At 33.8% G+C, this 14,617-nt stretch overlaps 2 protein-coding genes across 2 annotated transcripts in view; one reads left to right on the top strand and one right to left on the bottom strand.

Annotated features, from left to right (window-relative positions):
• Positions 1 to 4,460, bottom strand: part of LOC100366551 (trafficking protein particle complex subunit 11-like) — a 44,824-nt gene extending 40,364 nt beyond the window's left edge. Inside the window, exon 1 of the mRNA XM_085491334.1 lies at positions 4,100 to 4,460. Coding sequence (XP_085347460.1) covers positions 4,100 to 4,327 — 228 coding nt within the window. The 5' untranslated portion in view covers positions 4,328 to 4,460. The remainder of the gene's footprint in view (positions 1 to 4,099) is intronic.
• A 215-nt stretch (positions 4,461 to 4,675) lies between these two features.
• Positions 4,676 to 14,562, top strand: LOC100366703 (nucleolar complex protein 4 homolog B-like). Its single transcript, XM_002733727.3, has 11 exons — positions 4,676 to 4,786; positions 8,213 to 8,428; positions 9,468 to 9,569; positions 10,028 to 10,180; positions 10,533 to 10,676; positions 10,855 to 11,017; positions 11,294 to 11,354; positions 11,923 to 12,033; positions 12,981 to 13,144; positions 13,881 to 14,077; positions 14,271 to 14,562. Exons 1-11 carry the CDS (start codon positions 4,676 to 4,678, stop codon positions 14,382 to 14,384), a joined length of 1,536 nt encoding a protein of 511 aa, XP_002733773.1. The 3' UTR covers positions 14,385 to 14,562.
• Positions 14,563 to 14,617: the final 55 nt, after the last annotated feature.

The raw sequence follows: 14,617 nt of genomic DNA on the forward strand, positions 1-14,617 counted from the left end.
ATTGTTCGCAAAAAAAGATGCCAATCGTGTCAAGTATGAAGTTAAAATAGTACAGTAACTGTATAATACTATATTTTAGTTGGAATTAATTTTCAATGAGAAGACATTCTGGCTGTTTTAGTTTATTTTCAGCGACTTTTGATTAGTTGAATGTAACATATAGAAAAAATGGATGCGATTTTTATTGGTTGATTCAGCAAAAATAAATTCCAAGTGAAAATTAAGTAATTTACAGCATTACTGTGACAGAATTGCTAAAATTAATGTATGGCACAATGTAAAATCATGAAACATGAACACTAGTATAATAAACTAATTTCTAAGATGACACAGAGATGAGTATTAGTTGTTTAGAAATGTCAAAAATTACATATGACAAGCACTATTTACGAAATAATATGGCAGGACTCCAGAAGACGTACCTACACTTTATGCAAATTTGTTTTAATTATGCTAATTTATTCATGACGTAGCAGTTTCTGTGCTCATGAATATTCATTAATTTGTGGGTCAATACATTTTAAAAGGGGCGATATATTATTTTTGGGGGAAGAGTTAGAAAGGGGGATCAGTAATCATTAGGGGGTCAATACAAAAGAAGGGACCCATTTGGTGAGCAGCCATGCTCCTCGTGTCTGTTGTTGCACGTGACCTACAGCTGTCAACTGTGTTCGTTCTTCGTCGACTTCGACTGCCTTCCATGTGAGGTAGTATTCTTGTGTTCTGTTTTTCTGACTTGAGTTTTTGAATTCGCTATTTATGTTTTTAACGTCTTTCATGTCTTTTGTAGGAGTGTCCAATCCGTGATTCTAACTTGCGATCTTTGAGTTCCCAGCACACTGTCTTGTTCACTGTACCACGAGTGTTTTCACACAAGAGATAGAATTTAAGTTCTATTCATAGGAGCACTGTCTTCACTAGCATTCAAAAATCTAACTAAACATACTGGATTCGAACCAGTGATCGCTCACATTGCTGACATAGTACAAATCAACTGAGATATGTGGGTAGTCATGCAAATTGAATAATTTGTTGTCATATTTAGCTTTATTGCCAAATAGTGTTTGCGAGAAAAAGATGGGCAGGCAAGGGAATTGAACCCGGCTCCTCCTGATCACTATGTAGAGAACTGACCCACAAGACCACGATGGATTGACTGGTTTTGTTTGCATTTGATAAGAGTATACAAGTGTGTATATATATAGAAATACAACATATTTCTATTATTGAGTTACAATTGTCCAAAAAATTGGCAATTTTGTGTTTTTACTTGTGTAAACTATATACATGGCTAAAACCAGTTAGTGTACATTTTGCCAATTGGGTGTTTGCCATTTGCGTTGCCCATACCTGACCCGACCCTAACCCTAATGCCAAGACATGTTCCTGTTAATAATTCCGTTGCCCATACCTGACCCGACCCTAAACCTAATGCCAAGACACGTTCCTGTTTATATTTGCTCAATAATGATACTCTGTTGTGCACTGTCTGCGGGTAAGTTGCATTGATGTCAAGTCGCGTTTAAGTAATTTCCACTATCAAGTGGTTAAATTGTGACAATAAATGTGTGGACAAATATTTAATACTTATTTTGGTGTAGACAGCTCTCGTTTAATTATTTTACACCATTACAAGTTGTTAAATTGAGAGAATAAATTTCTCAACAAATATTTAATACTTAGTTTGGTGTAAACAACTCACGTTTGATTAATTCCCACAATTACAGGCTGTTAAATTAAAAGAATAAATGTGTGGACAAATATTTTATACTTATTTTGGTGTAGACAGCTCTCGTTTGATTAATTCCCACAATTGCAAGTTGTTAAATTGAGAGAATAAGTGTGCGGACAAATATTTTAGACTTATTTTGGTGTAGACAGCTCTCGTTTGATTAATTCCCACAATTACAAGTTGTTAAATTGAAAGAATGAATGTGCGGACAAATATTTAATACTTATTTTGGTGTAGACAGCTCTCGTTTAATTATTTTACACCATTACAAGTTGTTATATTGAGAGAATAAGTGTGCGGACAAATATTTAATACTTATTTTGGTGTAGACAGCTCTCGTTTGATTAATTCCCACAATTACAAGTTGTTAAATTGAAAGAATGAATGTGCGGACAAATATTTAATACTTATTTTGGTGTAGACAGCTCTCGTTTAATTATTTTACACCATTACAAGTTGTTATATTGAGAGAATAAGTGTGCGGACAAATATTTAATACTTATTTTGATGTAGACTGCTCTCGTTTAATTATTTTACACCATTACAAGTTGTTAAATTGAGAGAATAAATGTGCGGACAAATATTTTAGACTTATTTTGGTGTAGACAGCTCTCGTTTAATTATTTTACACCATTACAAGTTGTTAAATTGAGAGAATAAATGTGCGGACAAATATTTTGGACTTATTTTGGTGTAGACAGCTCTCGTTTAATTATTTTACACCATTACAAGTTGTTAAATTGAGAGAATAAATGTGCGGACAAATATTTTAGACTTATTTTGGTGTAGACAGCTCTCGTTTAATTATTTTACACCATTACAAGTTGTTAATTGAGAGAATAAATGTATGGACTAATATTTGAGTCTTATTTTGGTGTAAACAACTTGCGTTTGATTAATTCCCACAAATACAAGTTGTTAAATTGAGAGAATAAATGTGTGGACAAATATTTTAGACTTATTTTGGTGTAGAAAAGTCGCATTTAATTTACTTCCACAAATTACAAATTGTTAAATTGAGAGAATAAATGTAGGGACAAGCATTTGAAACTTATTTTGGTGTAGACAACTCTCATTTGATTAATTCCAACAATTACAAGTTCTTAAATTGACAGAATGAATGTATGGACAAATATTGACCATTATATTTGTGAGTAAATACCTGTTGTTTAATTAATTTCCACCTCTACAAGGTTGTTAAATTGAGAGAATAAATGTGTGGATAAATATTTGATACTTATTTAGGTGTAAGAACTCGTGTTTGACCAACTTCCACCATTGCAAGTTGTTAAAATAATGAAATAAATATTCTGGTATCATTGGATATTTGATTTAATTGTGAAACTTTCTAACAAAATGTTAACAGCTGGCTTCGAACCCTCAATCAACAATTCTGCAGACGCAGTATAAATTCCACAACACCACAGAAGATATTCGTCTGTTGCCTGAATTGTTTTCGTAATATAGGGAACGTCATCGACACTTTAACAAAACTTACCTTGACTTGGGTCTTGTTTATCTCTTGTGACTGGAAACTGTTGAACAAATTGCTCGTCGTCCAGTTTAAGACGTAAGTTATTTTATTATTTATTCCATCAGTTTTGTATGGTGGAGTTTTGTGAGGTTTATTATTTTTTCGCGACGTTCTTTGCTTACTTGTTTACGGTTTGAGAGATTTCAGTTTATTTGATTTACGTTTTTACGGTAGCTCTGAGCGGGACTCGAACCCACTGTCTTTTCAAGCTAATTTTGTTTTTATTTAAGTGGTGTTCATTTTTCTAACTACTCCAGTGTTCCGATGAGTTGAACGGAAAAGCCAAAACGATTGCTAGTTTCTGATTGCTTCGGTTCTGGTGAGTGTGTATCTCGTGTGATTCGAACCCATGTCGTTTGTAATGGGCGGTTTTTTATTTCCCATGTTGGCTACGCCGTAATATGCAACCACTTCCCCGTTTTATTGTGATTTTGAGAGTGTTTAATGATGTCTTCCTCGCCCGTCACGCCATGACCCAGTTTCAACCACACGGCCATTTTGCAACAAGTGCGTGACCCTCGGCGTGACCCGACTGACTATATGATCGTTCTGTTCAACTGTTAAGCTAGGATTTATTACCGTTATTATCATTATATTGTCACATGATTTGTTTTACCTTATGTGTAATGTCTTAAGTATCTTTATTGTAATTTGTATATACCAATTCGTATATACCGAGGAAACGACCCCGATTGAAGGTCATGTATTTTGTGACGTCACCAATTCATGTGTAGGTACGGCTTCTAGATCCGTGCCAATAATATAATACAGATATAAACAAATAAACAAAAACATAACCAGTAAATTGAAAATTATGACGTGTTTTATAATACCTTAGATCGGCACTTTGGATATTCATGGTCCCCGTCTAATATTTTAAACGACAGTGGTACACGGTCAGGTCGTCTATTAGCACTGAACGATTCCCAGATAGCTTTATGTACAGCGTTATATATAACATCCAGTCCAGTCAACGCGACAAACCCCAAAGGCCGACATATTAGTTCAGGAGGAAACTCTCCCACACCAGTAGGGACCGTGAAGCTTTCCACTGCTGACATTGCACACGACTTAAAAACTCAAAGTGCGTGACGGACTTCTTTGACACGTTGCTTTATACGATTCGATGGCGATATTTTGCAAAATATCAAGTCAGCCACCATCAAAATAAAAATGTTGATTAATCCCACAGTCGTGGATTATTACTTATTTACAGTAACAATATTCAAATACAAATGTATTTTGTTATATGCTGAGAGTTTTAATTGAAATACCACACATAATTCCTAAAAGCAATAATGTCAAATATTACAGTATTAATATTTCAGGTATGTAGCATCTTTGTAACGAATGATTACCTTACGAACCCACAGTATAGAAATATAAATAATAGAATAACAAAATTAAAGATGGCGCTGCCCCGTGAAAGCATGGTTGCCGATATCAAAGAAAAAACTCAACAGTTTCTTTCAAGCAAAGAGCATTCAAACGGTTTTGTCGACATTTTGGAATACATGCAAGTATGTAGCAATTGAAATATTTATTAAGATTGCGAAATCTGTTGTAAAATTAACAGAATACCCATCTATCTCAGACAGTCTGAGTTGTTGTTATTCATCTTCAAGTTAGGGATGATCCATTTGTAAAGGAGGTGTGGGAAATTTTCACGCATGCATAACTGTGACAAACTTCATTGCCCACCTGCTTTTGTTCTCATATTAGCTGCAATGCAGGTAACACTTCTTCAGGGCCTCACACCCATAACTCCAGGGGCGTCGATTCATTCTGTAAAGTGATGGGGACACTTTTGTGTCCGCGTAAACGGCCAATGCCCGCGCTTGCGCGAACAGGAGGGTGTCTGAGAAGGGGGGACTGCCCTATGTTGCGACATCTCTATGTTCCGACACCACTATGTTCCGACACCCCTATGTTCCGACACACAGTATACTTGTGTCAAACATAATCTGACTAGCCGTGCGTGACCTTTTACTACCTTGATATAACCAGGATGTCCTGTGGGTTAATACTGGAAATCCAACTGTAGTGTAGTCCTGCCATGATGCTTGAAAGTCCGTGAAGGCGGGATCTTGCATAATGTTATTGGATAATTATGAGAGAATTATCAAATAATGTTGCCCATTGTATCATTCTAATACTTCGACAATTATTTGACAATATCCGTGTCTGTTGGATGTGGTTCCAACCTTAAATCCTCTGATTGCCTAACTATCGAAGTTTTAGATCAATAATTATCGGAGAATTATTTTACCTTTTTTATGAAAGTTGTATTTCGATATTCATCAGTCGCGGAATTGCAAGGTTGCCGTTTACATCCGGTAGCACCTTTCCAAGTTTATCTACATATTAATTAAAATCATTTATTTATTATGCGAGAGATGAATAGGCACTGCATTTAGCATTCCGTAGTGTTTGCATAAGTTTTCGAGATTGCCAAAAAATACAAAGGTTTCACACTATCTCTTTCCATTCCTATATTGTGTGTTTTCGACCAACATTCCTTGTTTACCTCCACACGTTATACGTTTTTCTATCAATCTAAGACACTGATATGTCTCAGAGAATTCCATGTTGAAAAAAATTAAACCACCACCCAGCTGTATACCCTGTCTAATATCAATCTAAAACATTGAGAATTATCAGATATTTATCCGATAATTCAAATGTACAATAGACCGGCTTCCTCTAATGCAAGGATATTGCACAAGTTTATACTACCTGCAAATTTGAAGCATAATTCATCGTTCAAGGTTAAGGTCCATATTAGACAGATCTCCTTAAGGAAGTCAGAAAGCACTATTCTATTCTACTCTTCAGTGTTCCATTGCATTGTTCTGATATTCCTCTTTATTCTGAAAATATTCCCATATGTTACACTCATAAATTACAGTTGGTATAATACACAATTTAAATACTTATCTTTATATCTGCCAAAACATGTATATCCCGTATTTATACTTTACATTATTTCTTTGTCAATATCCTTCATGTTCTGCAGATGTATTTGAAACTGCCTATTCGCTCCATTGTGCAGTCGTCGATTTTGTATTTTATGTTTGTGTAAATTACTCAAACTTCTTTGCTACATATGTTTAATTTACTTATTTAAATCTTAGGTCAGGCAACGTCTCTTCATCTATTTGAATTCCATTTTTATCTATATGTAATTTCTTGGCAGTGTAATAGCGTTCTCTTAATAAATGAATGAATAAATAAATAAATAAATAAATAAATAAATAAATAAATAAATAAATAAATAAATAAATAAATAAATAACATATTGAGAAAGCATAAAAAGACTTATTTTCAAATACATGAATATGTCATGACTAATTCATTTTATCATAAACAGGATTTGCCCAGAAAATGCCATTTGATAATTTTGAATAACGTATAATAACGTTAATGAATTCATAATGTCAATAAGTAATAGATTATACGATGTAATATCCAACGTAATACTTGTACGCTACACCAATATAGCTTTAATTTGATATACATTGTATAACATGATGGTGTTTGTCTGAGGTATTCCTATTTAATATGTCACAGGCTATTACGTAATTATATTTTTGTATACAGTTGATCCCATAAAATTCCCTTTTTATTTGACGCTGTGTATAATTTTTTAAAGCTAACATATTTACCCAGATTTTTGGGGTCAAAATTTTATGGCATGTAAATTTTACAGCCTTGTCTTAATTTTAATTGTACAGTCAGTATTCTGTAACTAAACTGATCGCGCTGAACAGAGAAAAAACAGGTTGTTTTGTTCTACCATGGAGAGGGGTATTTATCCAATTTTGGTTTCCGACCACTAGCGTACATATTTCCATTGAAAATATGGCACATTCTGGCCGGCTCAGAATTTATTGGATTATTGTCGAACATAAAAGTACTAAACAATGTAATTTAGGTCTCCCCGAGTACAAGTTGTCAGGGGCCCACATGAAGACTGTCAGGTACATAGTTTATTGTTGATCTGAACGTTTGGCAATAATTAAAAATATAAGTATTTTGCGTCTGAAGCTTGATAGGATACATCGCGTCTGAGAATATTGCCGACGATGATCACAAAAACACCTCCATGAAAGCCCATGTCCAGAAGAGTGGCAAGTATTATAATCCGGCATAGTTATTTTTTAAAGAAATGTAACATTGTGTTACAAAAGGTGAGTGTAGAATAATATTTGAAGAAGAATAATGATATTTTTTCTTATAAAGAGATAAAAACGTAGTGAAATGTCAAAAACGTTTCCAAAATGTGTCAGAACCTATTAGCATCTCAACATAGGGTTGTCGGAATATAGGGTTGTCGGAATATAGGGGTGTCGGAATATATGGATGTCGGAACATAGGGGTGTCGGAATATAGGTGTGTCGGAATATAGGTGTGTAACCCCGAGGAGGGATGTGCCCCCTCAGCAGGTCGACATTTTTGAAAAATGCAACCAAAATGAAGTCATTTAGTGCATAATTGGGGATTTTCATTCTTGATTATTAAGAATACAGTACATGTACACAGAACCAAAGGCCTTACACAAACGCAGGCTTTGATATAAGCCTATTATTGATATTTGGGTAAGTCTGGAAAGTGGAGGGGACAGTTGATATTGTGTCCCCCACCCTTCAGAAAGTGGGGGGACGTGTCCCCCTGTCCCCCCCCCCCCCATGATCGACGCCCCTGCATAACTCTAATCCTAACCCTGCTCCTCCAGTGCCCCTTTATTTCAATTGTATATGCCTTCGGGACATGTATTAAAGAAAAGTATATTTTATGAAAGCCTTACCAGTATTGTTGCTATAAACCAGAAAGAGCACACAATCAAATATAGTTTGCTATAATAACAACCCTTAGTACAATGTATTTAATTCTTCCTGCTGCAGTTCAGTATGTTGTTTCTCACATTCAATTGTATTGTTTTGCAGAGTGCAGAAGTTGGTGTAGTCATTGCTGCAATAAAAGCCTCTCATAAAATATGTATGAATCTGTTATCAACTGACAAGTTGTATCACTGCAAAGATGGCAGTTCGTTAGAGAATGTCACTGCAACACAGAAATATGAATCCTGGTTGTTTGAAAGATATCAAGATTGTATTGAAAATCTCATAAATTCTATGACCCATTCATCTTCAAATGTACAGGTGAGTTATAAATACCTCATAGCCGCTATGAATAGTTGAAAAAAGAGCATCAGCAGGAGACGTGATAAATGGAAGCGAGTAAAGCCAGCCACTTACCAACTTCTTCAATATGATGCAATTATTGCAATGTAGCAAAATTACACTCTCTAATTGTTACTCAATGTAGACCACCCAAAACAACATGATAAAAATAAATATGCTCTAAATCCATAATATGGCTAGAAAACCATTATGCAGTCTACAATTCAGTTATAAGGTTGTATCATTGTAATCCTGGGTTGTCTTGGTAAACTCACATACGAGTTGATCATTCAGACAACATGTACATGTAATATGTTTGAAGGTGGTCTACCACAGGGAAACATGCCGCACAAAATTAATTGTCCACTAATAACCATTTGCAATATGATTTAGAAACAGGGCTAGTTCACATTTGTAATTTGAATATTGCCAAGATCAGTAGCGCCAGTATCCAAAACATGGTAATGTTCAATGGCGCTGTACATAGATGACTAGTTGTTAAAGGTTTTCCTAAAAAGATGAGTCTTAAGTTGAGTCTTGAAACTGTTCAATGTTGGTGACTTGCGTAGTTCAAGTGGCAATATTTTCAACAGTAAAAAGCAGTATGTGTGTCCATTGTCCAATCTTCTTTGCATTCCAAAATTAATTTGTAGCAAACTTAGCAAATAGAGACACAATTGCTCGTTTCTATGTCACATGGTATTTTAGTTTGATTATGCCATTTTGTCGTCCTTGTTCGTAGATGTTTGTTAAATAAATAACTTAAATTGTCCTTCTTCATAACACAAAGTGTTTGCAGATGAACATTTTATTTATAGCACCATGAAATCCTGGAAATGTGTTGATGATTTGTACAATTTTAAGTAATCATGAACTGTTCATGGCGCATGTCATGCACAAACTTCAAATAAATGTTGACACGAGATTACTCTCACAATTGAACATAACACATGCAAATCATCTATTGAGGACAGACCTTCGTGCTTATAAAATTCATCAATGAACTTTGTCTTTGCAGGAACTTGCACTGTGTACTCTAATGAAGTTTGTAGAATGTGAATCACAGCATCCTCCAAAGCCACACAACCCAGAATGGTACTTTCCAAGCACATTGTTTACTGTGAGTACAACATCATACGGCTAGCAATAGAATTCACCGTTCTGTAAAAATACTGTATCTACAGTCATTCCAAATCATATCTCCACTAATTCTTATGTTCCAATTTTCCCTGAGGTTAACTGCGTCACGAACATTGGCACTTTCAAAATATTGACTTCACGTTTGAACACTTTCCTAATACCTTGGACACGGAAGCACTATAGAACATGAAGGGAAATGGAATCTCAACACTGAATGCAAATATATGCACAACACAAAACATTTTTCATTGTCATTTCATGTGTTATCTCATGTGTTATCTTTTTACTAAAAGCATGAAATATATGCATAATGAAATTATCATATGAATACAGTACAGGGTCACTTTGACCTCTGCTACAGTGAACACTGTACAGTTAGTCATGAAGAGATTCACTTCATTTTGAAACTTATTTAATTGTTCTTTTAATTATTGACAGAAAATTGTTCATGTTTTATTGTCAACTGATGTGGATATGAGGAAACTCTTAGGAAGATTTCAAGAGTATGTCGAGTATGATGACATCAGGTATTACATGTTGAAGAGAATCACCGGGAAAACAACACGTTTCAAGAAAAATACACAAAATGTGGTAAGTTTATTCCTGAATGTGTTTGTAATATGCCTTGATTTAGAATCACTTGTTGCTCTGATTCAAAAGACACGACTGTATAGATATCGACTTTGTTGTCGGATTCAGAGGAGATGTACAAATATTACTTTTGATTCATTGGTTTCGTTTTGGAGTGTTGTTGGACTCACTCAACCAAAATGTTTCAGACAAAAATCCAATCATTTTTGACATTTTGAAGATGCTTATAAACAAGTTTCTAAACTATTCCTAAAATTATGTTTGTCATGAGTTTGTATTTATCATCTGTGGAGCGTAATATGTTATGTTATACTCAATATCTAATATCAGTTCCAACAACCTGTTATTTCAGGACACTGATGTATTGATACAGAACATATTCTGTATATTAGAGCAGATATCCAGAGTGATATCCACTGATAAAGAGAAAGAACTTGACAATTTTTTAACCAAATTACCAGATGCTGTGGACAAATGCAAAGTTACAGTACAGAAGGTTGGTGACATTGCTAACGTCACAAAGAGTTTTAACTAAAAACAATTTTGCAGAAATTGTGATATACATGTGAAAAGTTGTCAAGACCATAAAACATCAATAATTGCAAGTATTTTAAAATTGAACTATCAGACCTTCACAAGTTTTGTAGTCAGTGTGTTGTACATCTTTTTTACAGGAACACCAGATTGTTTTTGACACTGCTTGGTTTACACTGCTGCAGTGTCAGCTGCCAAACAGTATTTACAAAAGAATCTTGATTCTATTACCTGAACACATTATACCTCATATGAGAAATCCTGTTTTATTGATCGATTTCCTAACTGCTTCATATAACATGGGTGAGTCAATTCATTTAGTTAAATATACCACTCTTCTTGCCCAGATTATCATCCTCCTGATTCAAACTATTTTGAAGAGATTTTAATTTCAATGCTTCCATCCTTTCTCAATCAATTGCATTTACTATTTTTATTTCTGTCCATAACAAAAATTTAAATAATAATTGTTATGCTTAGTTATACCTGAATATATGATAAGGTTTTGTAAAAAAAATGTACTGTACTGTATTTTTTTTTCAAATTTCAAATTATATTTTGTTTCACATTTGATTTCAGGTGGAGCAATCAGTTTGCTGGCTCTGAATGGTTTATTTATACTTGTACATCACCATAACCTGTAAGTTGTATTGTAAAATACATATCCTCAACTTAGACTTTGGTATCTTCTTTTTTTTAAATCTGGAGAACAAAAATTGAGTCCCCACACTCATTAAAAATAGTTCAGAATATTCACCAAAAGAAGGTACTCATTGATTCACAATTGCTATTAATTCATACATGAAGATTTTTTGAATCTTCTTGGTTCACAAAATATTTTTTTTATTATTCATAATGGAGAAGATAAATTATTAACATGAAGAAAAATAAGAAAAAAATACAAAATTTGAAACTTGTTTATTTAATTACATTCACCACCTTGAATGCTTCCCCGGGATCACATCTCGAGATCGCAACACATTGTTCCAGTGATCTTCTCATCAAAACGTGAACTTCAATCTTTTACTCGCGATATAAATATAGTACAGGCATGTGGCAAAACAAATAACGCTTTAGAACAATGCATAGTAACATTTTCTTAATATTTGCAAATAGCATATTAAAATTTTCACCAGTAAATTCCACATATTTCAAAGGAGTAGTTAATATTTATTCTCAGCAAAAATTTCTTTTATTATTTCTTTCAGAGAATATCCTGATTTTTTCAAGAAACTTTATGCATTATTAGATCCAGCAATCTTGCATGTCAAATACAGAGCAAGGTTTTTCTTCTTAACAGACCTGTTCCTCAAATCCACGTAAGTATTTTATTGTATACAATGGTGAAACACTGTTTGTGCTTTTACATGATATGCATTCCTGCAAGCTCTCTTAAATTTTCATTTCATTTATAATGTGATTTAATACTGAATTATGTCCGAGCATTATATTATCTGTGTTTGGTTTTCAAAAAGAACTGTAATATGTTGCAGCTTTGAAATTAATTAAAAACATCTGCAAATGACAAATTCATAGGACATAATGTATTAGTTAGTGGTTTTCATTCTTGATGTAATACTTGAATAATTTGCAAACATTGTCACAAAACCATATCCATAAATATTCTCCTATATATTTTAGCTTCCAGAGTATGTATACATTGTCATAGTTAAGTGTTCAGTAATTGGCAAAAAGTAACAAAAACTTTTAATCACTAAGATTCCATGATCATTGTTTGAGATTTATAATGGGAATGTTTGTTATCATCAGTGGGTATATTTCTCAGTGTTATTTTCTTAATAAAACTATAGCATCCTCAAAGAGTGAGATTTGTTTATTCACAAATACCTCGATTTGAGTTGGTTTGAATGAAAATAAATTTATATGTCTCTCCAGCTTGTAGAAACTGTGCTATAAGTTTTTTTTGAGGGTGAACATGAATTTTGCATTTCATAAGTTCTGGGGTTGAATCGTTTATGAATCTATCATTCATTTATAACATCAATAATTAATCCCCCACAGAGCCATATTGAATGTGGAGAAGCTGAAAAACATTATTGTGTTAAGATCCTTTTCCGAATTATTGATATTATCAGAATTAATGAAATTTAGCATTTTGTTAAATCTGAATTACTTGCGAATTGAGGTTTACATTATTATGTGATAATGTGAAGTATGACGTCCTAAAGTATGACTCCCTAAAAAACTTTGATATTCTGATAGTGGTGATTTAAATATAAATGTATGAAGGTGGATTTCTTTTCAGACATTTACCTGCATATTTGGTAGCAGCATTTGTAAAGAGATTGAGTCGACTATCATTAACGGCACCACCAAATGCCATCCTGCTGGTTATTCCACTGATATGTAATTTAATACATAGACATCCAAATCTCATTACTCTTATACATAAACCAGATGCACAAACAGGTATGGTAATAATTAATATAATACTAAATTTTACTGTCTTGATTGTCTTGTTATTTGTGCAGGCTTTATACATATTATCCAGTCAGCCAATTGGAATAGGATTTGAAAAACAAAATTGTATGCATCAAGGTCCAATGATGTTCAATGTATTTACAAAGTTTTTTAGTACTGAAATGGCCGCCATTCATTTGGCCATCTTGAATCAGATTGTTAAATGAAAACACATGAATATGTATGATGCATGTGTCAAAGTGGTACATGATTGATCCAGGCATGTCTGACATACTCATAAATCTCAAGCTTTAAAGCGAGAGGGTTATCACATGCGCACATGCAGAAATTGAGTTCTAAGGCTCATGGGTAGATGCTTGTTTGTAAATAATGACGTGCTATGGCCATCTGACACATGCGCAAGTGACGACTCCCTCGCTTTAAACTCATGATTAAGTAGAACTAGTAGAGTAGGACAGAATAATGTTATGGTATTGTTGCAAGAGTTCACTCCTTCTTTCTCACATGAATGACAAAATTGACTTTTAGTCAATATTCGCAAAATAAAACTGCATAATTTTTTCAAAAATGTTGATCAAGACATGTGAGAAACAAATTACAGAAAAATACAAAAATATTTTAGACTCAAATTTGGGTGGGAGACATTATTGCACTCCATGGGTTAGCGATATTTCATTTGAAATAGTGTAGTTTCTCAGTCTGATACTTGTGTTCATTTCTGTAGATATATCAGGTGATCCTTATGACATGGAGGAACCTGACCCAGCTAAATGCCATGCAATGGAAAGCTCACTATGGGAGATTAAAACATTAAAATCGCATTATTACCATGAAGTTGCAACGTCAGCCACCAAAATAGAAAAACGGTTTCAAAAAGAAGAGTGGGATATTGCCGAGTACTTGGAGCTTGAGATGTCAGAGGTATAGTTATTGCAATTGTTCTAAAAGAACGCAAGTGATATCACATGCCCAATACTACTGCCGATCATATGCTAATAAGACAAACAATAGAAACATATCAAATGCAGATGTGTGTCAACAAAACAACACCCACCACTAGAGGGCGTTATTGTACACAAGAGCTTTTGAATAATAATCCACCACTTTTTTTCAGCTGATTGACAAAGAAGTTAAAAAGAAGATGCGCAAAATGCCAATGGAATTTGAACAACCAACTGGACTGTTCGGTGGAAACAGTGATAAAATGAAAGACTTATGGACATTGTAGAAATAAAATTTATATTAAGTAACATAGTTTGTTTTAACTGTATTTGAAAGGCAGAGATTGACCAAATTGTATGTATATTTATACCACTTATAGTCACATGCACCATTGTTCTAAGCAAATAAGTAAACCTTCAGTTAATTGATATTCAGTTAATAAACCGAATGATTTTAACATGTAATATCCAGCATATTAACAAATAATCCACGCGAGTCAACAAGCTACACACAATCACC

Source organism: Saccoglossus kowalevskii, chromosome 16 (genome assembly GCF_978046115.1).
Source record: "Saccoglossus kowalevskii chromosome 16, keSacKowa6.1, whole genome shotgun sequence".
In the NCBI taxonomy this organism is placed as follows: domain Eukaryota; kingdom Metazoa; phylum Hemichordata; class Enteropneusta; family Harrimaniidae; genus Saccoglossus; species Saccoglossus kowalevskii.

Excerpts from the sequence above, each read along its gene's own strand:
- LOC100366703 (XM_002733727.3), top strand. The coding sequence starts at position 4,676 with ATGGCGCTGCCCCGTGAAAGCATGGTTGCCGATATCAAAGAAAAAACT. Across the intron at positions 12,034-12,980 it reads GACCTGTTCCTCAAATCCAC|ACATTTACCTGCATATTTGG; the intron begins GTAAGTATTTTA and ends ATTTCTTTTCAG. Across the intron at positions 13,145-13,880 it reads TAAACCAGATGCACAAACAG|ATATATCAGGTGATCCTTAT; the intron begins GTATGGTAATAA and ends TCATTTCTGTAG.